Genomic DNA, 25,276 nt, shown 5'->3' on the forward strand with positions numbered 1-25,276 from the left:
CCTATTTTGTTCCTGATCTTAGGGGGAAAGCTCTCAGTCTTTTACCATTAAGTATGATGTCAGCTGTGGCTTTTCTGTAGATTCCCTTCACCAAGTTGAGGAAGTTCCCTTCTCTTTCTATTTTGTTGAGTGTTTCTGTCAAGACAGGGGCTATGTCTTTTGCCTTTGTCCACTGCTTTGTCTCCACTGTCTAGTGTTATGATTGGCATCCAATAAATACTTACTGGTTGGAGCCCAGCCTCCCCAGGCCCTTCCTTCAGGGATTCTTTTTTTTTTTTTTTTTTGAGACGGAGTCTCGCTCTCTTGCCCAGGCTGGAGTGCAGTGGCCGAATCTCAGCTCACTGCAAGCTCCACCTCCTGGGTTTACGCCATTCTCCTGCCTCAGCCTCCCGAGTAACTGGGACTACAGGTGCCCGCCACCTCGCCCAGCTAGTTTTTTGTATTTTTAGTAGAGACGTGGTTTCACCGTGTTAACCAGGATGGTCTCGATCTCCTGACCTCATGATCCGCCCGTCTTGGCCTCCCAAAGTGCTGGGATTACAGGCTTGAGCCACCGCGCCCGGTCTCCTTCAGGGATTCTAAATGTCCATGTCCCTAACTTCAAGGTTGGACCCTTTCTCCTTACTCAACCCTGTCAACCTTTCCCTGGCCTGACGCACAGACGTGGGTTCTATTAGAAATGATCTCCATTTCAGATGAGGAAACGGGCTCAGCTGTGTTGAGTGACCTACTGTTAGGTTTGGTGCAAAAGCAATTGCGTTTTTTGCCATTGAAAGTAATGGCAAGCCGGGCGTGGGGGCTCACGCCTGTAATCCCAGCACTTTGGGAGGCCAAGGCGGGTGGATCCCCTGAGATCGGGAGTCGAGACCAGCCTGGCCAACATGGCGAAACTGCGTCTCTACTAAAAATATAAAAATTAGCTGGGCATGGTGGTGGGCACCTGTAATCCCAGCTGCTCAGGAGGCTGAGGCAGGAGAATTACCTGAATCCAGGAGACGGAGGTTGCAGTGAGCTAACATGCCCACCGCACTCCAGCCTGGGCGACAGAGTGAGACTCCATCTCAAAAAAAAAAAGAAATGGCAAAAACCACAATTACTTTTGCAGCAAACCTAATAGCTGTGTGGCCTGTGGGTATGGCTGGCTTCTCATATTGCAGTTCTGGTACCTGCTGGCTTGGGAGAAGGAGGGCACTAAGCCCTAAGAGATGTATTACTAAGACATAATGCTTTTTTGCAAAGCATCATTCTACCCTGAATTTGGTGGGCAAGAACTAAGAAGGAGGCTCTATTTCAGAGTAGAATGCTGGATGATGCGCTGGATGATGCTGGATCAGCCATTGTGAGTCCTCTTCATTCTTATCTCTTTATTTTGTTTGTTTTTTAAAAAGACGGGGTCGGGCACGGTGGCTCGGGCCTGTAATCCCAGCACTTTGGGAGGCCGAGACGGGCGGATCACGAGGTCAGGAGATCGAGACCATCCTGGCTAACACAGTGAAACCCCGTCTCTACTAAAAAATACAAAAAGCTAGCCGGGCGAGGTGGCGGGCTCCTGTAGTCCCAGCTACTCGGGAGGCTGAGGCAGGAGAATGGCATAAACCCAGGAGGCAGAGCTTGCAGTGAGCTGAGATCCGGCCACTGCACTCCAGCCCAGGCAACAGAGTGAGACTCCGTCTCAAAAAAAAAAAAAAAAAAAAAAAAAGGGTAATGCTCTGTTGCTCAGGCTGGAGTACAGTGGCCCAACAGTATCTCACTACAGCCTCAACCTCCTGGGCTCAAGGGATCCTCCCACCTCAGCCTCCTGAGTAGCTGGGACTACAGGCAAGCACCACCACACCTGGCTAATTTTTTTTTTTCTTTTCAGAGACAGGGTCTCACTCTATCACCCAGACTGAAGGGGAGTGATGCAATCACAGCTCACTGCAGCCTTGACCTCCCAGGCTCAAGTGGTCTTCCCACCTCAGCCTCCGGAGTAGCTGGGACTACAGGCACACACCACTATGTCTGGCTACTTTTTAAAAATTTTTTGTAGAGACAGGGGTCTCACTATATTGCCCGGGCTGGTCTCAAACTCCTGGGCTCAAGCCATGCTGCATCAGCTTCCTAAAACATTGGGATTACAGGCGTGAGCCATCATGCCTGGCTATACATATTCTTTTGGGATAAAACAGAGTTCCAGGAGACTCCCTTTTTGCAGGAGTCTCCCTGGAGGTGGACTCCGCTGTTGGGGTTCTCATCTGGGAGAGGGGTGGAGGCTGCACTCTGCTGGGATGCTGGTTGTTTTTTTGTTTTGTTTTGTTTTGTTTTTCTTGAGACGGAGTTTCGCTCTTGTTACCCAGGCTGGAATGCAAAGGCACAATCTCGGCTCACTGCAACTTCCGTCTCCCAGGTTCAAGAAATTCTCGTGCCTCAGCCTCCCAAGTAGCTGGGACTACAGGTGCCCACCACCACGCCCAGCTAATTTTTGTGTTGTTAGTAGAGACTGGGTTTCACCGTGTTGGTCAGGCTTGTCACAATCTCCTGACTTCAGGTGATCCACCTGCCTCGGCCTCCCAAAGTGCTGGAATTACAGGTGTGAGCCACTGCTCCAGGCCTGGGCTGCTTTTCTTGGCCCAGTCTTGGCCCAGTGGGATGGTCTTCCTGTTAAAGCCAAAGAGGACATCTTCCCTGTGAGGGGAGAGCTTGATGGCTCCCAGGATGTCAGTTACCCCACTGGATCCACTCCCACCCCCTGGGAGGTGAGAAGGGTGGGAGTTATATTACCCATTTTACAGATGAGGAAACTGAGGTCCTGGAACATCAAGTGTGATTTGCCCAAGGCCTCAGTATCATAACTGGCAGAGTCCAACAGCATGTTATATACCCACCCCAGAGTGTGGCACAGAACAGGAAGAGCCAGAGTTCCTGAAAGTCAGGAGGTTTGTGTAATGCCTCTGCTGTAGACAAGGGCTGACCGCTCTCAAAGGCGGGGGCAGCTTCAAGGGAGCATTTTGAGGGAGCCTTGTGGCCCAGCAAACTGTGCACTTACATCAGAGGTTTCCAGCCCCCGCCCCCCTCCCCGCCACTGTGTTGGGGCCACACAGAGCTTGGATTAATTGCAGGGTCCTGTGAACTTTGGTGTCTCTGTGTCTGGGATACCCACCCCCAAAGGGTGCTGTGGAGGCAGGTAGGCTTCCCTGCTTGATAGGATAGCAAAGGCCTGTGGGTAGGACTTCTAAATTTTCTCTTATTAGCAAGGAAGAAAGGTTTCTGGAAAGAATGAAAGAAACCTTCACGAAAGGAAGCCGGCAACGAGAAAGCTGCAGCAGAGGCAGAGCTCCTTCAGAACACAAGTTTCCGTAAGTGGGGGGTGGAAGAAAGAATTGGACTCAGAGGAGACGAAAGAATGGCATTTGTTGGGTGCTTCTTCTGTACCAGGCATTATGCTTTGTGTCCTTTAATGTCACAGTGACTCTGAGATTTTATTCTTTTCCTTTTTATAGATGAGGAAACGGGCTTAGGGAGATTTAAACACTTGCCAGAGGTCACACCGCTAGGAAATGATGCAGTGGGGTTTGAACAGAACACATCTCAGCCATCATCGGTGGCATGAGCAGATCCATTGGGAGGGTTTCCAGTTCCAGTAGTGCAGGGAATCAGGCCACAGCGGTGACGCTTTGGGGGCCCAGTGGCCATCTGTGGACCAGGAGACCTAGTGGGGAAACCTAGGGTGGTGGCAGACAGGCTCTAGAGCCTGCAGATCTGTGTTCCTGCCTCTACCGCTTCCTGACTGTGTAACCTGGGATCTGTTACTTCACCTCTCTGGGCCTCAGTATCCATATATGTAAAATGACACTTCTCCAAGGGTTGACAGGAGTACATGATATGGACATCAAGCAGCATGTACAGGGCGGGCTCAGTGCGTGTCCCCAAAGCGTGGGAAGCGTCGTTTTCAGTCCTTGCCCTCTTCCTTGGGCTTGTGTAATTTAGCACTTGAAGTTTATCTGTGTCACCATAGACTTGGCACAGCTCGCAGCCAGGGCAGGGCTGTTCCTCTTTGCACCCAGGGTCAGTGCCCATGAATGCTTCATGGGCAAAGGAGAACAAGAGTGGGGCAGGAGGGTCAGGCAATTGCTGGGCTGCTTGGGGACGAGTTGGGGGAAAATACCACCTGACCTCAAAGCGACCTGCACATTAGGACAACTGTGATCCCTTCTCCTTTAGTGCATGAGTCCTCTGTGTGAGCAACACAGGCACACAGTCTGCAGTACAGGGAACAATCATGGTAGCTAACACTTCTACGGCTATGAACCAGGCAGTGTTCTGAACATTTGACACATATTCCCTACTTAAGCCTCAGAACATCCGCTTGAAATAGGTACTGTCGTCATCATCCCCATTTTACAGATGGCTAGTATATGACAAAGCCAGTACAGTATTTGAAATTAAAGAACAGGCCGGGCGCGGTGGCTCAAGCCTGTAATCCCAGCACTTTAGGAGGCCCAGACGGGCAGATCACGAGGTCAGGAGTTAACCATCCTGGCTAACACGGTGAAACCCCGTCTCTACTAAAAAAAAATACAAAAAACTAGCCGGGCGAGGTGGCGAGCGCCTGTAGTCCCAGCTATTCTGGAGGCTGAGGCAGGAGAATGGCATAAACCCGGGAGGTGGAGCTTGCAGTGAGCTGAGATCCGGCCACTGCACTCCAGCCTGGGCGACAAAGCAAGACTCTGTCTCAAAAAAAAAAAAAAAGAAAGAAAGAAATTAAAGAACAGAGAGGTTAAGTAACTTACTGAAGGTCACACAGCTAGTAAGTGTTAAAGATAGGATTCAAACCCAGATAGTTTGGCTCCTAGGCCACACTTTTAACCTCTACGGTGTACAGCTTCTTGGGGAACAAGCAGCAAGAATCTGACCTTGGTATGAAACCAAGGATTTAAAAATTATCCTAATAATGGCACATGTGGGCACAGCACTTTACAGTTTAAAAAGCATATACGGCTGGGTGCAGTGGCTCACACCTGTAATCCCAGCACTTTGGGAGGCTGAGGCGGGCGGATCTCTTGAGATCAGGAGTTCAAGATCAGCCTGGCCAACATGGCGAAACCCCATCTCTACAAAAATACAAAAATTAGCTGAGCGTGGTGGTGCATGCCTGTAGTCCCAGCTACTCAGGGGGATGAGGTAGGAGGATCTCATGAGGCTCAGAGGTGGGGCTGCAGTGAGCCATGATCATGCCACTGCACTCCAGCCTAAGCAACAGAGTGAGACCCTGTGTCAGAAAAATAAAAATAGGCCAGGCGCAGTGGCTCACGCCTATAATCCCTGCACTTTGGAAGGCTCAGATGGGCAAATCACTTGAGCACAAGAGTTTGAGACCAACCTGAGAAACATGGTGAAACCCTGTCTCCACCAAAAATACAAAAAATTAGCCAGGTATAGTGGTGTGCACCTGTGGTCCTAGCTCCTCAGGAGGCTGAGGCGGGAGGATCGCTTGAGCCCAGGAGGCAGAGGTTGCAGTGAGCCGAGATCACACCACTGCATTTCAGCTTGGGCTACACAGTGAGACCCTGTCTCAAAAAACTAAATACATAAAATAAATAAAAATTTTAAAAATAAAATAAAAATAAAAACCACGGCCGGGCGCGGTGGCTCAAGCCTGTAATCCTAGCACTTTGGGAGGCCGAGACGGGCGGATCACGAGGTCAGGAGATCAAGACCATCCTGGCTAGCACGGTGAAACCCTGTCTCTACTAAAAACTACAAAAAACTAGCCGGGCGAGGTGGCAGGCGCCTGTAGTCCCAGCTACTCGGGAGGCTGAGGCAGGAGAATGGCGTGAGCCCGGGAGGCGGAGCTTGCAGTGAGCTGAGATCCGGCCACTGCACTCCAGCCTGGGTGACAGAGCGAGACTCCGTCTCAAAAAAAAAAAATTAAAAAAATAAAAAAATAAGTAAAAATGAAAACCACATACTACTATATAACTTGCTTTCATGGTTGTGATTTACTCGATTCTCTAACTTCTCTATGAAGAAGATAGGGCTTTATTGGCTTCTTTTTAAAAATGTTTATTTCTCATTTAAACCAGAGTTTATTTATTATTTATTTATTTATTTATTTTTGAGACGGAGTTTTGCTCTCATTGCCCAGACTGGAATGCAGTGGCATGATCTTGGCTCACTGCAACCTCCCCGTCCTGGGTTCAAGTGATTCTCCTGCCTCAGCTTCCCAAGTAGCTGGGATTACAGGCGCAGACCACCACGCCCAGCTAATTTTTGTATTTTTAGTAGAGATAGGGTTTCATCATATTGGTCAGGCTGATCTTGAACTCCTGACCTCAGGTGATCCACCCGCCTTGGCCTCCCAAAGTGCTGGGATTTAAAGGCATGAGCCACCACGCCTGGCCCGGACAAGCATTTTAAACTCTCCAGTTTAGGCCAGGTGAGGCTGGTGAGCCGAGATTGCGACACTGCACTCCAGCCTAGGCAACACAGCCAGACTCCGTCTCAAAAAACAAACAAACAAAAAATTAGCTGGATGTGGTGGCGGGTGCCTGTAATCCCCGCTACTTGGGAGGCTGGGGCAGGAGAATCACATGAACCTGGGAGACAGAGGTTGCAGCGAGTCGAGGTCAAGCCATTGTACCCCAGCCCAGGTGAGACTCCGTCTCAAAAAAAAAAAAAAAATTGCTTGTCCAATCCGTGATAATTTATTGAGCACTTACGTGCAAAGTCATTCATTCACATTACCTCATTGAATCCTCCCACAAATCCAGGAGGTAGATATTATTATCGTTCCCATTTTACAGTTGAGGAAACTGAGGCACCGGGAGGTGACTTTCCCAGATCCTACAACTTGTGAGAGCTGGGACTCACTTCCAGGCCTACGTGAGCCCAGAGCCTGAGCTGATAATTACTGGGCTCTCTAGCAGCCTCAGTCCTGTGCTGGGCGGATGTTACCTCCTGCTTGTTTTCATCCTGGCCTTCCCCCCATCACTTCCATCCCTCTAGCCACTCCTGAAATTCCGAACACTGCCTTAATTAATTCTCTCTACCTAAGTGCCTGCTTCATTAAGGTGCTTTCTGCCATGAGTTTTTGGCTTAATTATGTGGTGTTGTTCATTGTACTTAGTCGGGGAATCTGATTAATCACCATTTTATTTATCCAAATGTTCATTTATCTGCAGCCGGCGTCTCCTGGGAGAGCTTTGGTTTTGCTGAGCTTGCCCTGCCTGGATTGTCTGTCCCTTCACCCCTGTCTTAAGTGCTCCTCTTTGGAAGGCACCTTCTTTCCAGGCCTTGGCTGCCCATTCCAGAGTCTGCCAGTGTCCTGGCATCTGGGAGATGGGACTGGGGATGCCTCAGTAGTTCAGATGTGGGAACATGCGCAGAAATAGAGTAGGAATTGACAAGAAGATGGGAGTCCTGGGAGAGTGGGGCCTCAGGCATGGAGGATTCCGGGCCCCATCCTCAGCTTGCCAAGAAAGGCCTCAGCATCTCTACCTGGTCTCCCACTCTCAGTCCATCCTCCTCCTGTAGCCAGACAGCACTGCACCAAGGGCACCCAGCTTCCATGTCTCTATGCTCAGACCTTCCCTGCCTCCAAGGAACCAACAGAATAAAGCCCAGGGTCTAAGGTCCAGCCCCGTCTCTTCCCCACCCTGCCACCCCTCATTTCATTCATCCAGAGCCACCCCAGGCCTCCAAGCTGTCCATACCCTCTCCATATCATGTGGCCAGCTTGTCCCAGTTTGCCCAGGACTTTTAGAACTTGTCCCTGAGGCCGGGCGCGGTGGCTCAAGCCTGTAATCCCAGCACTTTGGGAGGCCGAGGCGGGCGGATCACGAGGTCAGGAGATCGAGACCATCCTGGCTAACATGGTGAAACCCCGTCTCTACTAAAAATACAAAAAAACTAGCCGGGCGAGGTGGCGGGCGCCTGTAGTCCCAGCTACTCCGGAGGCTGAGGCAGGAGAATGGCGTGAACCCGAGAGGCGGAGCTTGCAGTGAGCTGAGATCTGGCCAGTGCACTCCAGCTTGGGTGACAGAGCGAGACTCCGTCTCAAAAAAAAAAAAAAAAAAAAAAAAAAGAACTTGTTGTGCTCTGAGAAATCCCATGGTCTCAGGCACACTGGGATGGTTGGTCACCCACAGCTCAGGGTCACCCACAGTCTCAGGCAGACTCGTGAGGACATGCTCATTTGTCCCCATCAGTTTTGACTTTGAATGTCTTTGTTTTCTTATAAAAATATTACTCCTTGGCCGGGCGCAGTGGCTCACGCCTGTAATCCCAGCACTTTGGGGGGCCGAGGCGGGGTGATCACCTGAGGTCAGAAATTCAAGACTAGCCTAGCCAGCAGAGTGAAACCCCATCTCTACTGAAAACACAAAAATTAACCGGGCGTGGTGGTGGGTGCCTGTAATCCCAGCTACTCAGGAGGCTGAGGCAGGAGAATTGCTTGAACCCGGGAGGTAGAGGTTGCGGTGAGCCGAGATCACGCCATTGCGCTCCAGCCTGGGCGACAGAGTGAGACTCCATCTGAAAAAAAAAAAAAAAATTACTCCTCGATGTAAAAACCTTGCAGAAATATATCTGGGTGAATCTCAAAGGCCCCCATAATCCCATTCCCTAGAGTTAACAAATTAACAATTTGATGATTCTTTGTTTTGTTGTTATGCACAAAAACAGAGTTGTTCTACTCAAGTGGCTCTGCAGCTCCGTTTCACACGTGGCAGCTTGGCCCTCTTCCCACACTCCATCGTAATGGCTGCATTGTGTTCCATCGTGTGGAGGCACCGTCATTGACTGTGACCCCTTCTGAGGGACAGCCACAGTGTTTTCATTATTTTTTATTTATTTTATTTTATTTTTTACTTTTTTGAGATGGAATCTCACTCTGTTACCTAGGCTGGAGTGCAGTGGCGCAATCTCGGCTCACTGCAACCTCTGCCTCCCGGGTGCAAGCGATTCTCCTGCCTCAGCCTCCCGAGTAGCTGGGATTACAGGCAAGTGCCACCACGCCTGGCTAATTTTTGTATTTTTTGTAGAGATGGGGTTTCACCATGTTGGCCAGGCTGGTCTCAAACTCCTGACCTCAGGAGTCCGCCCACCTTGGCTTCCCAAAGTGCGGGGATTACAGGTATGAGCCACCGTCCCCGGCCTTTTTTCTTTTTTCTATTTTTTTTTTTTTTAGACGGAATCTTACTCTGTCGCCAGGCTAGAGTGCAGTGGTGTGATCTTGGCTCACTGCAACCTCCGCCTCCCGGGTTCAAGTGATTCTCTTGCCTTAGCCTCCCACGTAGCTGGGACTACAGGCACACACCACCACGCCCAGCTAATTTTTCTATTTTTAGTAGAGATGGGGTTTCACCATGTTGGCCAGGATGGTCTTCATCTCTTGACCTTGTGATCCACCCACTTTGGCCTCCCAAAGTGCTGGGATTACAGGGGTAAGCCGCCATTGTGCCCAGCCTGATTTTTTTTTTTTTTTTGATGGAGTCTCGCTCTGTTGCCCAGGCTGGAGTGCAGTGCCACAATCTTGGCTCACTGCAAGCTCCGCCTCCCAGGTTCACACCATCCTCCTGCCTCAGCCTCCCAAGTAGCTGGGACTACAGGTACCCACCACCACACCTGGCTAATTTTTTGTATTTTTAGTAGAGACAGGGTTTCACTGTGTTGGCCAGGATGGTCTCCATCTCCTGACCTCATGATCTGCCCGTCTGGGCCTCCCAAAGTGCTGGGATTACAGGCGTGAGCCACCCTGCCTGGTCCCTGGCCTGACATTTTTTTTAGACTTCCCCTTGGTAGCACCCTGGGCCACTTGGCCCCAGATTTATGCAAATTAATGTAGATATATGCTAATTAGATCACTGCCAGGCACTTTGTTCTAATGGAACTGCCAGCTCAGAGGTGTACTGGGTTGGATCTACCCAGAAGGGGCTTGTAGAGCCCCCCAGCTGGGGAAGGGGTGGGGATGGGTCAATGGTCACTGAGATGAGGGGATGGGGTTACCATGGAGACAGAGGCCAGGCCCCTGCTGCTGCCTCCTGACAAGACCAGGGCTGGCCCAATCAGTCGCATACTGGGCCTCCCTAGCAGCTCCAAGCTGTCTCTGAGGGCTAATGATGCAGAAGGTGAGCAGATGCTCCCTGGCTCCCCAGGCCCAGTGGAGGTAGAGGACTGGGTCATAGCAGGAGGGCGTGCAGACAGGCAGATGGCAGTCAGGGGACTGGGGGTCCAGGACCTGTCCCGAGGAGGAGGAAGATTACCCCTCCAGGGTGGAAGGCACCTCCAGCAGTGCCATAAGGGGTGAGATTCCCAAATGCTGAGACGTGCAAACAGGCTGGGCAGCCAAATCTCAAAGAGCGCCACAGTAAGAAGTGGTAGAAAAGAGGAAGGGCTTGGACCCAGACTGGTTGAAGTCAGCTCTTCTGCGTCCCCTTAGGCAAGCCTGCCACTGCTCTGGGCCTCTGTTTCTTCATTTATAAAAAGGGGTAGGATTAAAAGGTGTGACATGAGCATGAGGTTTATAGACAGTGAATGTTCCATAAAGTATCCTAAGATAGACCCCTTGAGAGAGGTTGCTGATATTCTGGGAGATTCGGTTTGTTTTGTGTCCTAATGGGACAGATGTGGCTGGTGTCTGCTCTGAGGAGGGAAAGGGCAGGACTGTCATCCCCAGGAGGACAGGAACTGGGTGCACTGTATTCACCATTGTGTTCTCAGGATTTAGCACACAAGAGGCACTCAAACTCCTGACCTCGTGATCCACCTGCCTCAGCCTTCCAAATTGCTGGGATTACAGGCGTGAGCCACCGCGACCGGCCTGGCCAAGATGGCGAAACCCCGTTAGCCGGGCACGGTGTCGGGCACCTGTAATCCCAGCTACTCGGGAGGCTGAGGCAGAGAATTGCTTGAACCAGGGAGGTGGAGGTTGCAGTGAGCTGAGGTCGTACCATTGCACTCCAGCCTGGGTGACAGAGCGAGACTCTGTCAAAAAAAAAAAAAAAAAGGCACTCGAGAAATGTTTATAAGACGAATACATGTTATGTACTCAGAATACTGTCTAGATCAAATAGGAGATAAATAAATGTGGCTGGGCGCCGTGGCTCACACCTGTAATCCCAACATCTTGAGAGGCCAAGGCAGGGGAGGATCACTTGAACTCAGGAGTTTGAGACCAGCCTGGGCAACATAGTGAGACCCTTGTCTCTACAAAAAAGTTTTAAAAATAGCTAAGTGTGGGTGGCAGATGCCTGTAGTCCCAACTACTCAGGAGGCTGAGACGGGAAGATCACTTGAGCCCAGGAGGCTGAGGCTGCAGTGGGCCCTGATCTTGCCACTGCACTCCAGCATGAACAACAGCAAAACCCTGTCTCAACAAGGAAAAAAAAAGAGAGAGAGAGAGAGAGAGAGAGAGAAGGAGACTTCTGGTCCAACTTTGTTGTAAGAAATTCCAGAACTACTATAGAAGTGCATATAGTTAAGATTCAAAGTCTCCCCATCTCCCCACTCCCTAGAAATAATGTCTCATAACTGTTTATTGGGTCTCTCCCTGGCTCTTGGTTCTGCGTTTACAGTCCCACGTGTTTGGTGCCTTTTGGGGGAGGTGTTTACACGAATGGAATCAAGTTGCTCTGCAGCTTGCTTTTTTCACCTAACAGTGACGTCCTTGGCCATTTCCCAGTAGGATCCGGGCTGGGATAGAGAGGCAGAAAGGCTGCAAAAGCCCTGGAAGAAAGAGAAGAGAGAGGGGTGTGTGTGCGTGTGTGTGTGTTGGGGGATGAGGGAGGCATCTTCATAGGTCCCTAGGCACAGTGGAGGGGAACCTGTCAGAGAAGCCCCTATCATCAGTTCATCAGCTCCCAGAGGACGGTGATCTCTGTCTCCAGATGAGCTGAGGCAGGATCCACACCATCTTGTTCACTGCCATATGCCCAGGGCCCAGCACATAGTAGGTGCTCAAGAAATATTTGCTCAATGAATTGAGTCCCTACTGGGCCCATCTTCTTTGGCAGGGTCAAAGACCACTTGGTCTCTGTGACTGTTCCTTTTAATCTTATGTTGAGTTGAATCTCATTTCAACTCATGCTCAGATGGCAGTGTCCCCAGATGGACCCCCAGAGATGGGGAGGTGGGGGCAGAGCTCAGGGAGAGAGAGGAGCCCCTCCCCTCAGGCACATCACTGCCCCCTCTGCTGTCGGTTTGCTCACCTACCTAATTAGGGGGTTGGGCCAGCAGATCTCAGGGGTCCTTCCAGCTCTGTTGTCTGCGACTTTCGTCCCACTCCCTCATTTCACGGATGAGGGATTGAGTCGAGTTTAATTTTGTCAGCTGCCTCAGAAATCCACTGGGAAAAGGGGGGCCTGAGGTTGGGGATGCAACAAAAGCTGTTGCCATATACTCAGCACCAACTGTGTGCCAGACACCTGGCTGGCTGCGAGCTTTATGGGCCCTGTCTGAATCCTCAGGACATTTCACTAATGAGAAAACTGAGGCTCAGAGAGGGGGATAACTTGCCCAAGGTCACACAGTGAGTCGATGAGAACTAGGGCTGGAACTCAGGCCTCCATGTCCTTAAATGGAGAGCTCGTCCCTCAGTGGACTGAAGTCAGTGAGAGAGACAGAACCAGGCTGGAACAAAGCTTTCTCTAGAAACTTCAAGGGTCCATCCCTCATCTTTCCCCAGACAGGCTGACTTCTGTGTCTCAAGCCTATGGTGACATGGCTGGAATTTTGGCCAGGAAAGTAGTTGACTTGCAGAATTGGCTGGCAAGGGTTGAGCACGAGAGACTTCTGATGGGTTCAGTGGCCCTGAGCCTGGGCCCTACTCTACCTTCTCTCCCAGCCAGCTTCCTGGGGCTAGGGTGGGCCCATCTGCATTATTCAGCCCTTATTCCTCACCCCCCACCTCGTGTGGGCTCCTGGGGTTGGCGTCTAGACAGACAAGAGCATCCTACTGAGAACAGAGGCAGCCCTGACTCGGGGCTGAAGGTTCCCATGGCAACAGCATCCCCCTTCGGCTGGCAGCTACCCGATAAATAAATAATTAGGGGTGGGGGTGGGGGTGGGAAGCGAAGGGCAGGGGGAGGGGCAGCAGGGAGCCTCAGGGAGGCCCCACTCTGGAGAACAGAGGGGCCAGTTAGGTTTGAAGTAAGCTGGAGGGCAGGGGGGTTGGCATGGCCAGGTGAGAGAAAGTGGATGGAAAAAAGTGGCCGGATATGAGAGATTTGGAAGATCCGAGAGCCAGGGCTTGAGGACAGGCTGCGGGGGTTGGGGGACGTGGAACAAATGGGGAGCATGAGGGAGACTGAAACCTAAAGTTTAGGTTCCTAGCTCAAGCAGCTGGACACCTCGTGGAGCCCAAAACACTGGACATGGACCAGGTTTGGGCATGTGGAGTTCACAGTGAGCTGTTCACTGAGTCACTGGTTAGAATACAGCTGGGGGCTGCACGCGAGCAGGTGGTCACCAGAGCTTGGGTGGGCGTGCATTTCCTGGGTAAGTGTGGCATGAAGAGGGTCGGGATGTAGCCCTGAGGCACTCTAATAGTTAGGGGCCTGGCTGCTCTAGAACGGGGTAGTAGCCGAGGAAAGTGGAGAATTTGGTTTTAGCACCTGGAGTGTGCCAAGCACTGCTCTCACCACTGAAAATATGGCAGTGAAGCACACAAGCAGAAATTCCTGCCCTCACAGAGCTTGCCATCCACTGCAGGAGACAGACCATAACTAAATAGTGTGTAAATAGTGTGTTTGCCAATGATAAGCACAGGCCAGCGTGATGGCGGGTGTTTGCAGTCCTAGCTACTCAGGGGGCTGAGATGGGAGGATCGCTTGAACCAAGGAGTTCAAGACTGCAGTGAGCCATGATCACACCACTGCATTCCAGCTGGGTGATGAAGCAAGAATCCCATCTCAAAAAAATAAAAATAAAAAGTAAAAAACCACCAGGGCGCAGTGGCTCACGCCTGTAATCCCAACACTTTGGGAGGCCAAGGTGGGCAGATCACTTGAGGTCAGGAGTTCGAGACCAGCTTGGCCAACATAGTGAAACCCCATCTTTACTAAAAATATAAAAATTAGTCAGGCTTGGTGGCAGGCACCTGTAATCCCAGCTACTCCAGAGGCAGAGGCAGGAAAATTGCTTGAACCCGAGAGGCAGAGGTTGCAGTGAGCCGAGGTCGTGCCACTGCACTCCAGCCTGGGCGACAAAGCTAGACTCCATCTCAGAAAAAAAAAAAAAAGGCCAGGCACGGTGGCTCATACCTGTAATCCCAGCACTTTGGGAGGCCGAAGTGGGCAGATCACGAGGTCAGGAGATCGAGACCATCCTGGCTAACATGATGAAACCCCATCTCTACTAAAAATACAAAACATTAACTAGGTGTGGTGGTGGGCACCTGTAGTCCCAACTACTCAGGAGGCTGAGGCAGGAGAATAGCATGAACCCGGGAGGCGGAGCTTGCAGTAAGCCGGAGATTGTACCACTGCACTCCGGCCTGGGTGGCAGAGTGAAACTGTCTCAAAAAGAAAAAAAAAAAAAAAAGTAAAAATCCAATCATAAGCACTGTGGAAAAAATTAAGGAAGGAGAGAGGTAGGGAGTTTTGTGGGAAAATATAATTTTAAATAATATTGACTCTTCTCGCAGCCCTATGCGGAAAATACTGTAAATCATACCCATTTTATTGACCAAAAAACAGGCACAGGTTGGTTAGTGCCATGACAAGAGTTGTATAATAACCAGCGCACCAGGATTCTGACCCAGGCTTTGCACCTAACCACTAGGTCATCCTGCCTCTGGGACAGTGCCATGGGGCAAAAGCCAGAGAAGAGTGCTGCTGGCAGGAGAGAGGGCAATTGAGGTCAGGTAAGATGAGGACTGAAATTCATCTGCTGAATTTATTATTTATTTATTTATTTATTTATTTATTTTTGAGACAGAGTCTCACTCTGTCACCCAGGCTGGAATGCAGTGCTGTGATCTTGGCTCACTGCTACCTCCACCTCCCAGGTTCAAGTGATTCTCCTGCCTCAGCCTCCTGAGTAGCTGGGATTACAGGCTCCCACCACCAAGCCTGCCTAATTTTTGTATTTTTAGTAGAGACAGGGTTTCACCATGTTGGCCAGGCTGGTCTCAAACTCCTGACCTCAAGTGATCCACCCACCTTGGCTTTCCAAAATGCTGGGATTACAGGCACCCCGCCTTATCTGCTGAATTTAATAACAAGGAGGTCACCAGTGACCTCAGTAAGAACTCTTTCAGTGGCCAAGCAGAAAGTCACTCTGGCAGACTGAGTGACAGGGAAGATCATGGAGACCTTTTAGGTAGTTTTGCATGTGAGAGTGTTGAGATAGATAAGGCTAATGTCAGCTGGAACGTGGTAAGGAGCTTTTTTCTTTTTTTCTTTTTGAGACATGTGGGCTATCACAGCTCACTCTAGCCTCAGCCTACTGGGCTCAAGCGATCCTCCCACCTCAGCCTGTCAAGTAGCTGGGACCACAGATGTGCACCACCACACCCGGCTGATTTTTTGTATTTTTTTAATAGAGGTGGGGCTTTTGCCATGTTGCCCAGTCTCAAACTCCTGAGCTCAAGCAGTCTACCCCCCTGGGCCTCCCAAAGTGCTGGGATTACAGGCGTGAGTTATTATACCCAGACACTATTTTTTTTTAATGGGAGAGGCTTTGAGCTTGTTTAAGAGCCAGAGAGAAGGATCTGGGGAGAGGGAGAAGCTATGTTTACAAGAGAGAAGGGACTGTGGATGGTGTGGGCTCCTGAGAAGACAAGAAAAGCTGGATCCAGAGTGCAGGTGCTCAGGCCGGGTGCCGTGGCAGGGCAGGGCAAGGCAAGGCGGAAAGAAAGAAAGGCCAGGTGCAGTGGCTCATGTCTGTAATCCCAGCACTTTGGGAGGCTGAGGCAGGTGGATTACCTGAGGTCGGGAGTTCAAGACCAGCCTGGCCAACATGGCGAAACCCCGTCTCTACTTTAAAATACAAAAAATTAAGCCGAGCATGGTGGTGGGTGCCTGTAATTGCAGCTACTGGAAAGGCTGAAGCAGGAGAATAGCTTGAACCCAGGAGGTGGAGGTTGCAAGTTGGCCTAGATCGCACCACTGCACTCCAGCCTGGGCGACAGAGAGAGAAAGAAAAGAAAAGAGCTGGGCAGCACGGTGGCTCACACCTGTAATCCCAGCACTTTGGGAGGCTGAGGCGGGCAGCTCATGAGGTCAGGAGTTCGAGACAAGCCTTGACTAACATGGTGAAACCCCATCTCTACTAAAAATACAAGAGTTAGCCAGGCATGGTGGCAGGCGCCTGTAATCCCAACTACTTGGGAGGCTAAAGCAGGAGAATCGCTTGAACCTGAGAGGCAGGGGTTTTGGTGAGCTGAGATTGCGCCACTGCACCCCAGCCTGGGTGACAGAATGGGACTCTGATTCAAAAAATAAAAGAGAGAGAGAGAGAAAAGGAAGGAAAAGGAAAGGAAAGGAAAAAAGAAAAGAAAGGAAAAGAAAAGAAAACAAAAGAAAAGAAAAAAGAAAGAAAAGAAAGCAGGCCAGGTGCAGGGACTCAGGCCTATAATCCCAGCACTTTGGGAGGCCGAGGCGGGCAGATCACCTGAGGTCGGGAGTTTGAGACCAGCCTGACCAATGTGGAGAAACCCTGTCTCTACTAAAAATACAAGAATTAGGCCGGGCACGGTGGCTCAAGCCTATAATCCCAGCACTTTGGGAGGCCGAGACAGGTGGATCACAAGGTCAGGAGATTGAGACCATCCTGGCTAACCCGGTGAAACCCCATCTCTACTTAAAAAAAATACAAAAAACTAGCCAGGCGAGACAGCAGGCGCCTGTAGTCCCAGCTACTCGGGAGGCTGAGGCAGGAGAATGGCCTAAACCCGGGAGGCGGAGCTTGCAGTGAGCTGAGATCTGGCCACTGCACTCCAGCCTGGGCCACAGAGCGAGACTCCGTCTCAAAAAAAAAAAAAAAAAAATACAAGAATTAGCAGAGCATGGTGGCACGCACTTGTAATCCCAGCTACTTGGGAGGCTGAGGCAGGAGAATCGCTTGAACCCAGGAGGTGGAGGTTGCAGTGAGCCGAGATTGCGCCATTGCACTCCAGCATGGGTGACAAGAGTGAAACTCCATCAAAAAAAAAAAAGAAAGAAGGAAGGAAGGAGGCACAGTGGGAGGGAGGGAGAGAGGGAGGGAAGGAAGGAAGGGAAGAAAGAAAGAGAGAAAGAGAAAGAAAAGAAAGAATGAAGGAAAGAAAAAGGGAAGGGAAGGGAAAGAAAAGAAAAAAGAGCTGGGTTGGGGAGAACAGAGATCAAAGGCAGAGAGGACTGATGGGCAGGAACGTGGGGCTTCCTCTGTGAGCACTGGCAGGTGAAGACAGGGATGTGAGGCCTGGGTGACACGTTCTCATCTGACACTCTGGTACTACAGTCAGGGGGCTTTTTCTGTGTGGCTGGGATGAGATTTGTATTTTAGAAAAAGTAACTGAGTGGGGTGGTGGCCAGCCTTCCCGTGGCAGGAGATCAGGGAGAAGTCTGTATCCACTGCCCCCAGGAACGTTCACCCCAGCTCACTTAGGAGAGGGATTCAAGAAGCTATCTTGGCTTGGCTTGCAGCTGACCATGTAAAAATCTCTCCAAAGTCAATTTTTCCCCCAGCGCACATGCATTTGCAATTTTTGCAAAGGAGTAGATTGCTGTTGCGTCTGCACAGTTCCTCCCTTCTAAGTAACAAAGACACAGCAAAGCCAGTTATGATTTACAATCATTGCAGCCCTCAGATTAGTGTTTCGGAGCTGATGCAGCCAGGTGGGAAAGGTATTCCTCTTATTTTGTTCCTATTATTATTTGTTAATTAGCTGCAGGTAACTGCTACACACAAGCAGAAGTTCCGGAATATTTGACTTGGTTTTCTTTTTCTTTTTTTTTTTTGAGACCGCATTTTGCACTGTCACCTGGGCTAGAGTGCAAGGGTGCGATCTCGGCTCACTGCAACCTCCACCTCCCAGGTTCAAGTATTTCTCCTGCTTCAGCCTCCTGAGTAGCTGGGACTACAGGCACCTGCCCCCATATCCAGCTAATTTTTGTATTTTTAGTAGAGGCAGAGTTTCACCATGTTGGCCAGGTTGGTCTCAAACTCCTGACCTTGTAATCCACCCATCTTGGCCTCCCAAAGTGCTGGTATTACAAGTGTGAGCTACCGCACCAGCCTTGACTTGGTTTTCTAATAATAAATAATAACTTTAAGATTGTTTATAAGACACTGAATCTAATTTTTTTTTTTTAATAGAGATGGGATCTCACTATGTTGCCAAGGCTGGTCCAAAACTCCTGGCCTCAAGCCATCCTCTGGCCTTGGCCTCCCAAAGTGTTGAGATTACAGGTGTGAGTGACTATACCCAGGTTACATCTAAAGTTTTTAAAATATATATTTAGGCCAGGCATGGTGGCTCATGCCTGTAATCCCAGCACTTTGGGAGGCCAAGGTGAGTGGATTACATGAGCCCAGGAGAGTACGAGACTAGGCTGGGCAACAGGGTGAGACCCTGTTCTCTACAAAAAAATACAAAAATCAACTGGGGCCGGGCACGGTGGCTCACGCCTGTATTTCCAGCACTTTAGAAGGCTGAAGCAGGCGAATCACGAGGTCAGGAGATCGAGACCATCCTGACTAACAGAGTGAAAACCCGCCTGTACTAAAAATACAAAAAAGTAGCCGGGCGTGGTGGCGGGCACATGTAATCCCAGCTACTGGGGAGGCTGAGGCAGGAGAATGGCCTGAACCCAGGCCGCGGAGCTTGCAGTGAGCCCAGACCGCGCCACTGTGTTCCATCCTGGGCGACAGGGCGAGACTCCGTCTCAAAAAAAAAAAAAAAAAAATCAACTGGGTATGGTGGGATGCGCCTGTAGTCCCAGCTACTTGGGAGGCTGAGGCACGAGAATGGCGTGAACCCAGGAAGCAGAGCTTGCAGTGAGCTGATATCATGCCACTGCACTCCAGCCTGGGCGACAGAGCGAGACTCCATCTCAAAAAAAAAAAAAAAAAAAAAAAAAGATTTGTTTAAATCTGCACTCACCGTCGGAGGAAGAGACGGCCTTTTTCAGGCCTGGGTCATAGCCCTGACTCCTCGGTTTGTACTGATTTCCTGTCCCCCTCCTCTACTAAGTGAGTTCTGAGTTTCAAAGGGGCAGGGACCACAACTTCTTCACTCCTACATCCAGGAGTTAGCACGAAGCCTGACATAGACTAAACGTTCTGTGAATAAATAAGTGATGAACGCTGGCTGGGTAAGGGTATGTCAGATGTCGGATGGATGGATAAATGGGTCTGGCTGGTTATAGATAAATGAGTGAATGATTGCTGGGCGTGAGGATGAAGGAAGGCCAGAGCCATGCTGAGAGTGGGAAGAACAGCCTCCACTCCACGTCAAGTGGAGAGAGCAGTCCCTGTGGGCCAGTCAGGGAGGCCTTCCTACCAAAAGAAGGAACTGAGCTACACTGTGAAAACTAAGGAGGACTTGGATAAAGGCAAAGGGATGCCCAGCGCAGTGGCTTATGTCTGTAATCCCAGCATTTTGGGAGGCCAAGGCAGGAAGATCACTTGAGGCCAGGAGTTCAAGACTACCCTGGGCAACATGGTGAGACCCAATCTCTACAAAATATTTTAAAATTACCCAGATGCAGTGGCACCTGCCTGTAGTCCCAGCTACTGAGGAGGCTGAGGCAGGAGGATGCCTTGAGCCCAGGAAATTGAGGTTGCAGTGGGCTGTGATCACCACATTGCACCCCAACCTGGGCAAAAGTGCAAGATTCTTTCTCAAAATAAAATATAAAATAAAAAATAAGGCAAAGACAAATGAAGGTAGGACTTCAACTGTTGTTACAGCCTCTTGGGGGCAGGAGCTGATAGGAAATACAGGATTGAGCCAGATTCTAGTGGGCCCTCAGTGCCAAACTAAGAAGCTTAGACTGTTAAGCCTTCTATTAATTAGCTGCTATGTATCAAGTCTAATTGTCTGTTAGTTTATGTGATATCTCTATATCCCCACAACAACTTCGCAAGAAAGGGATTATCTTCTCCATAGTTGAAGAAATAGATTCAGAGAGGGAAAGTGACTTGCTCTAAGTCACACAGCAGAGCCGGAATTTGAATCTGAGTTTAAGTGACTACAAATCTGCTACTGCTTTAAAAAACAAAACAAAACAAAACAAAACTATCCCTCTCTGTTTTCTATCAATAAGGTCACAGAGAACAGAGGGGTTTTGAGTAGGTGCCAGTTTGGGTGGAGATGATATCGTCTTTTAGGTGGACTTTTTTTTTCCCTTTTTTTTGAGACAGAGTCTCACTCTGTCACCCAGGCTGGAGTACAGTGGCGCAATGTCAGCTCACTGCAGCCTCTGCCTCCCAGGTTCAAGCAGTTCTCCTCCCCTAGCCTCCATGCCCAGCTAACTTTCGTATTTTCAGTAGAGATGGAGTTTCACCATGTTGGCGAGGCTGGCCTCAAACTCCTGACCTCAAGTGATCTGCCCACCTTGGCCTCCCAAAGTGCTGGGATTACAGGCGTGAGTCACCGTGCCCAGCCTTAGGTGGACATATTTGGCAGGGTGCCTCAGCTGCACCGTGAGCCTGGATAGCTCTGTCACAGCCTCCTCCTCCGTCCTCTGACGGAGACCTTCTCCCTTAGGGCCAGGTAACAACTGAGTCAAGAACATCGAGCTGGACCCCAGACCACCAAGGCTCCCAAGGCCAGGCAGAGTCAGGGTGGAAAGAGGAAGAGTGGACTGAAGGAAGACTGGCATAGGAGCAGCAGACAGAGACCGTGACCATGACAGAGGCCCCTGAACAACCTTGGAGAGTTTCTCCCCCAGGGCCAGCAGACGATGGAAGTCAAGGCTGGAAGGGCCCTTGGAGATTACCTAGTCCAGTGACTTCCATGCATGGAAGAGGAGCCCCAAACCCAGCGGGGATTGGGCTGCCTAAAGTCACCCAGGAGTCAGAGGCAGACTTCCCACCACAATTTACACTTCTTGACTCCCTTACCCATGCCAAGATGGGAAAGGTGGTGCCAAGATAGGACAGGTGGCTGAGAAAGGCCTATTCTGCCACCAACCTGCTGTGTGACCTTGGACAAGTCACTTCCCCTCTCTGAACCTCATCTTCCCTTTCCTCAAAATGAAATAATGATTCCAGCTCTGCCGCTCTGCCAAGGAGCATCCAGTGAGAGATGAGCTTTACAATCTGCAGATCCCTGGGAGGGGAGTCACCATCAAGAGGCAGGCTGGTGCCAGGTGGGTAAATGCCAAGGTTGGGCCTGGCACCACCAGGCTTCCCTCACCACCTTGCCCAAGCCTGCAGCTTCCTTGGTCTCTGCCCAAGCCTTGCCATCTGTGTGATAGCATCAGCTCCACCTCCTCCTGCCTCCCTGCCTGGAAAAAGGCTTCTTATATCTTTTCACTTTATCTGAATCTTCCCTCCCCCTCCCCAGCCAAACCCTCTTCTCTCCTCTTCTGTTGTAGTTAGGACTCTTCGTTGCAAATGACAAAAATTGGTAGGACAAGGAGGGAGAACCAGCTTCAGGCATGGCTGTATTCAGAGGCCTGAAAGATGGCACAGGACATTCCCTTGTGTGTGTTCAGTCTTCCTCCCACACACACTCTCTCTGTACCTCAGCTATGGCTTTGTCCTCAGGCAGGCCATCCACCTGAGGTGGCCAAGGCAGCCACCAACAGCTCCAAGCTCACAGCACACCCATTCAGGTACCTGGCAGGAGAGCAGCTCTTCCCGATTGTTCTAGCAAATATCCAGGGTGATTCTCAGGGGCAGAGCACAAGGTGAGCGCTTATCCCTAAATTCATCATTGTCGTCGATTATTTGGCTAGACTTGGCTCACCTGCCCACCCCAGAAACTAGAAATGAGTCAGCTCCGCTCAAGCCATGTGGACAGAATGGTAGGAGATGGTTCTTTAAAGCAAAATTTGGCTGGGCCTGGTGGCTCACGCCTATAATCCCAGCACTTTGAGAGGCTGAGGTGGGTGGATCATTTGAGGTCAGGAGTTCGAGACCAGCCTGGCCAACATGGTGAAACTCTGCCTCTACTAAAAATACAAAAATTAGCTGAGTATGGGGGCAGGTGCCTGTGGTCCCAGCTACTCAGGAGGCTGAGGCAGGAGAATTGCTTGAACCCATGAGGCGGAGGTTGCAGTGAGCTGAGATAGCCCCACTGCATTGCAGCCTGGGTGACAGAGCAAGACTCTGTTTAAAAATAATGATAATAAATATTTAGAAATAAAAAATAACCATTTTATTTAGTTCATGATTCTGTGGGTCAGCTGGGAGATTATTCTGGTCTGGGCTATGTGTCTCTGGTCAGCTAGTGATCCAGGGTGATCTAGCATGGCCTTGCTCACATGGCTGATGGCTGATGGGCTGTCAGCTGGGGTGCCTTCGCTCTCCTCCCCGTGGCCTCTCATCCTCCAACAGGTCAGCTGGGGCTTGTTCACTAGGGGGTCTTGTTACAAGTGAAGCAAGTGGACAAGCTCCAAAGCACACCTATTTTTTTTCTTTTTCTTTTTTTTTTTTTTTGAGACAGGGTCTCACTGTGTCGCCCAGGCTGGAGTGCAGTGACATGATCTTGGCTCACTGCAACCTCTGCCTTCTGGGCTCAAGCAATTCTCTCACCTAAGCCTCCTGAGTAGCTGGGACTACAGGCGCACACCACCACACCTGGCAATGGTTTGTATTTTTTGTCAAGATGGGGTTTCACCATGATGCCCAGACTGGACGCATGCATTTTCAAGCCTTTTTCAAACACGTTTGCATCGTGTTTGACAAAGTCCCTTTAGGCAAAGCAAGTCACGTGGCCAAGCACAGCATTAGTGTAGAAGGGCACTACAGAAGAGCATGGGAACAGGAAGAGGAGGATTTGAGGCCCATTTTGCAATCTATTCCAACTCCCTCAGGGAAGGGGAGTGAAAAGCATTCTCTTCTCTGTAGCCCATGGATGTCATGGGCCAGGGCAAGCTCCAGATAGGGATCCTTGGAAGAGGTAACTGTGGCTCCAGGACTTCCCTGCCCTCCAAGGCTTGGAGTGACAGTCTGGACTCTGACCCCACTGTCTTCCCCACATGGAGTAGATGCAGGAGCTTGAGCTGCTAGAGGGAAGGGCCTCTTGGTGGGGAGGAAGGTGTTCTGTATCCTGGCTCCTATCACCTTTCAGCCCACCCCAAAGTAATGACCAGGCTTAAGGACCCCCAGCATCCCTTTGGTAGTGAAGGACTGGATGGTTCTGAGACTTACACCTCATCACCATGGTAACTGGTGCCACCTGCTCCCCAAGGTCAAGCAGAAATCCCTGTCCTTCCCTTTCAGAGGATGACAGTGGCCTCAGCCTGTCTCTTCCACAGGTGGCTGCGCTGGAGCGGCAGATCTTTGACTTCCTGGGCTACCAGTGGGCTCCCATCCTAGCCAACTTCCTGCACATCATGGCAGTCATCCTGGGCATCTTTGGCACCGTGCAGTACCGTTCCCGGTACCTCATCCTGGTACGGCTCACCTAGCCCTTTCCCAAGCCAACTCCTCTCCTCACCCCTGCCCACTCCACCCCTCCCTGCTCCTCAAAACCAGAACTGCTCCCCAGCACTGGGGCACTGGTCTTGGCTCCTCCACCCAAAGCAAGATGGGGTGAATGTGCACAGCCCAGTGCTGCTTTGCTCAGAGGAGACAGGGGTTTTTTTTTCCTGAAGAATTTTTTAGGGAAATAATCCAAATATAAACAAAATGGATCATGTAGTGAGTGCCCGGCACATGCCAGGCACACTGCTAAATTTCACGTGCTTCATCTCATGTCTGCAGTAGCCCTGTGAGGCAGACCTTACCAGCTCCGTTTTCCGGATGAGGAAACTGAAGCTCAGAAAGGCTGTGAGTCTTCCTAAGGTCACACAGCTAATGAAAGCAAGGCAGGATTAGAACATCAGATCTAGAGTGAAGGCTCCTGCCACGGCACCACATGCCCTCAGTAAGCCGAGGGACGGGCGCAGGGACACAGGAGGGGTGGGCTTCATCTTATTTAGTTTCTCAGGAAGTTTCAGGAAGGCTTGGCATTTGTCTCTCCTGCCCGATGTACATCAAGGATGTGGTCTGGAGCAGCTAGTGTGGCTTTGAGGTCCGTGCCTCCCTGCGCTTCAGTCCCAGGAGTCTGGGTCTCTCTCCTCCTCCCTGACAGCCTCTTCCCAAGTCCTGGTCCCTAATGGTCTCTGTCAAACTCCTGCTTTCAGCTAGATTCACCCATATCGCCTGCGGTTCCTCAGTGACCTCTTCACATGGCTCTCTTGAGCGAAAAGGCTTTTCACTAGATTTGCTACATACATGCTTGACACCTACAATCACAATGACATGCAATGTCATGCTGCCTCCAGAGCCCACGCACACTCATTCTAGGACTTCCTTCCCCACCTCCACAGGCTCAGCTCCCAGAAGCCAGGTGAACAGGACCCTAACAAGGCTCTCTCTCATCTGACATAAGAGAACGCTTCTCTCCAGTTCTCAGGGAAGCCCCAGGCACCGCTGTCAACAACACTGTCTGCCAGCTGACAGCCACTAGAATTGCAGGCACAGGACTTGGGTAGCAGCAGCCAGCTCTCAAATCGACCCTAACCTCCTTTCCAGCTCACTGCCGTGGGTGGAATGCTCTTCTCCCCAGAGGTGGCCACATTCGGGGTGTGGGAGAACTGAGGGGCCCAGGGGTCTCAGTGTTGCCCTAGCAATGCTGCTCCCAGTCCCTCCCATCCCAGCCCTCTCCCTCCAGACAGATGGAAAGATTGCTGGAGTGGGGCAGATTGACCTGTGTCATTCAGGTACAATTTACAGAGCAAGGAGGGGAGGGAGGAAAGTGACAGAGTGAGGGCATCCAGGGCCCAGGCTGGACTCCCTTTCTATGCTTGGGGCCTCAGTGTGGTCTGCTCACCCCAGCCTTTCTCCAGGCCCCATCCATGATCCTGCCTCCACCTCCCCTGGTTCCCTTATACCCAGACTCCAGCCACAGCCATGTGAGAAGATGTCACACTCATCCTCGGGAAAAAGGCTGCAGGATAACCTCCTGTTTCTTTTGGTCTGAAGTTCCCAGCATCCACTGCCCTCCAGCCTGGGTGACAGACTGAGATTTTGTCTAAAAAATAATAATAATAATAATTAAGACTTTTTTTTTTGAGACGGAGTTTCACTCTTGTTGCCCAGGCTGGAGTCCAGTGGTGTGATCTCGGCTCACCACAACCTCCACCTCCCGGGTTCAAGC

General features: G+C 50.7%; 1 protein-coding gene across 2 annotated transcripts in view; it reads left to right on the top strand.

Moving 5' to 3' along the window:
• The window catches only part of NKAIN1 (sodium/potassium transporting ATPase interacting 1), a 59,261-nt gene that overhangs the window by 27,352 nt on the left and 6,633 nt on the right, over positions 1 to 25,276 (top strand). Inside the window, exon 2 of one of the 2 annotated variants that reach the window (XM_033227392.1) lies at positions 23,391 to 23,528. The exons of the other annotated variant lie outside the window; for it this stretch is intronic. Within the exon in view, the coding sequence (XP_033083283.1) occupies positions 23,391 to 23,528 (138 nt within the window). The remainder of the gene's footprint in view (positions 1 to 23,390; positions 23,529 to 25,276) is intronic. 2 annotated transcript variants of the gene reach the window in all.

This window comes from Trachypithecus francoisi, unplaced genomic scaffold (assembly GCF_009764315.1).
Source record: "Trachypithecus francoisi isolate TF-2019V2 unplaced genomic scaffold, Tfra_2.0 Lachesis_group12, whole genome shotgun sequence".
Taxonomy (NCBI): Eukaryota; Metazoa; Chordata; class Mammalia; order Primates; family Cercopithecidae; genus Trachypithecus; species Trachypithecus francoisi.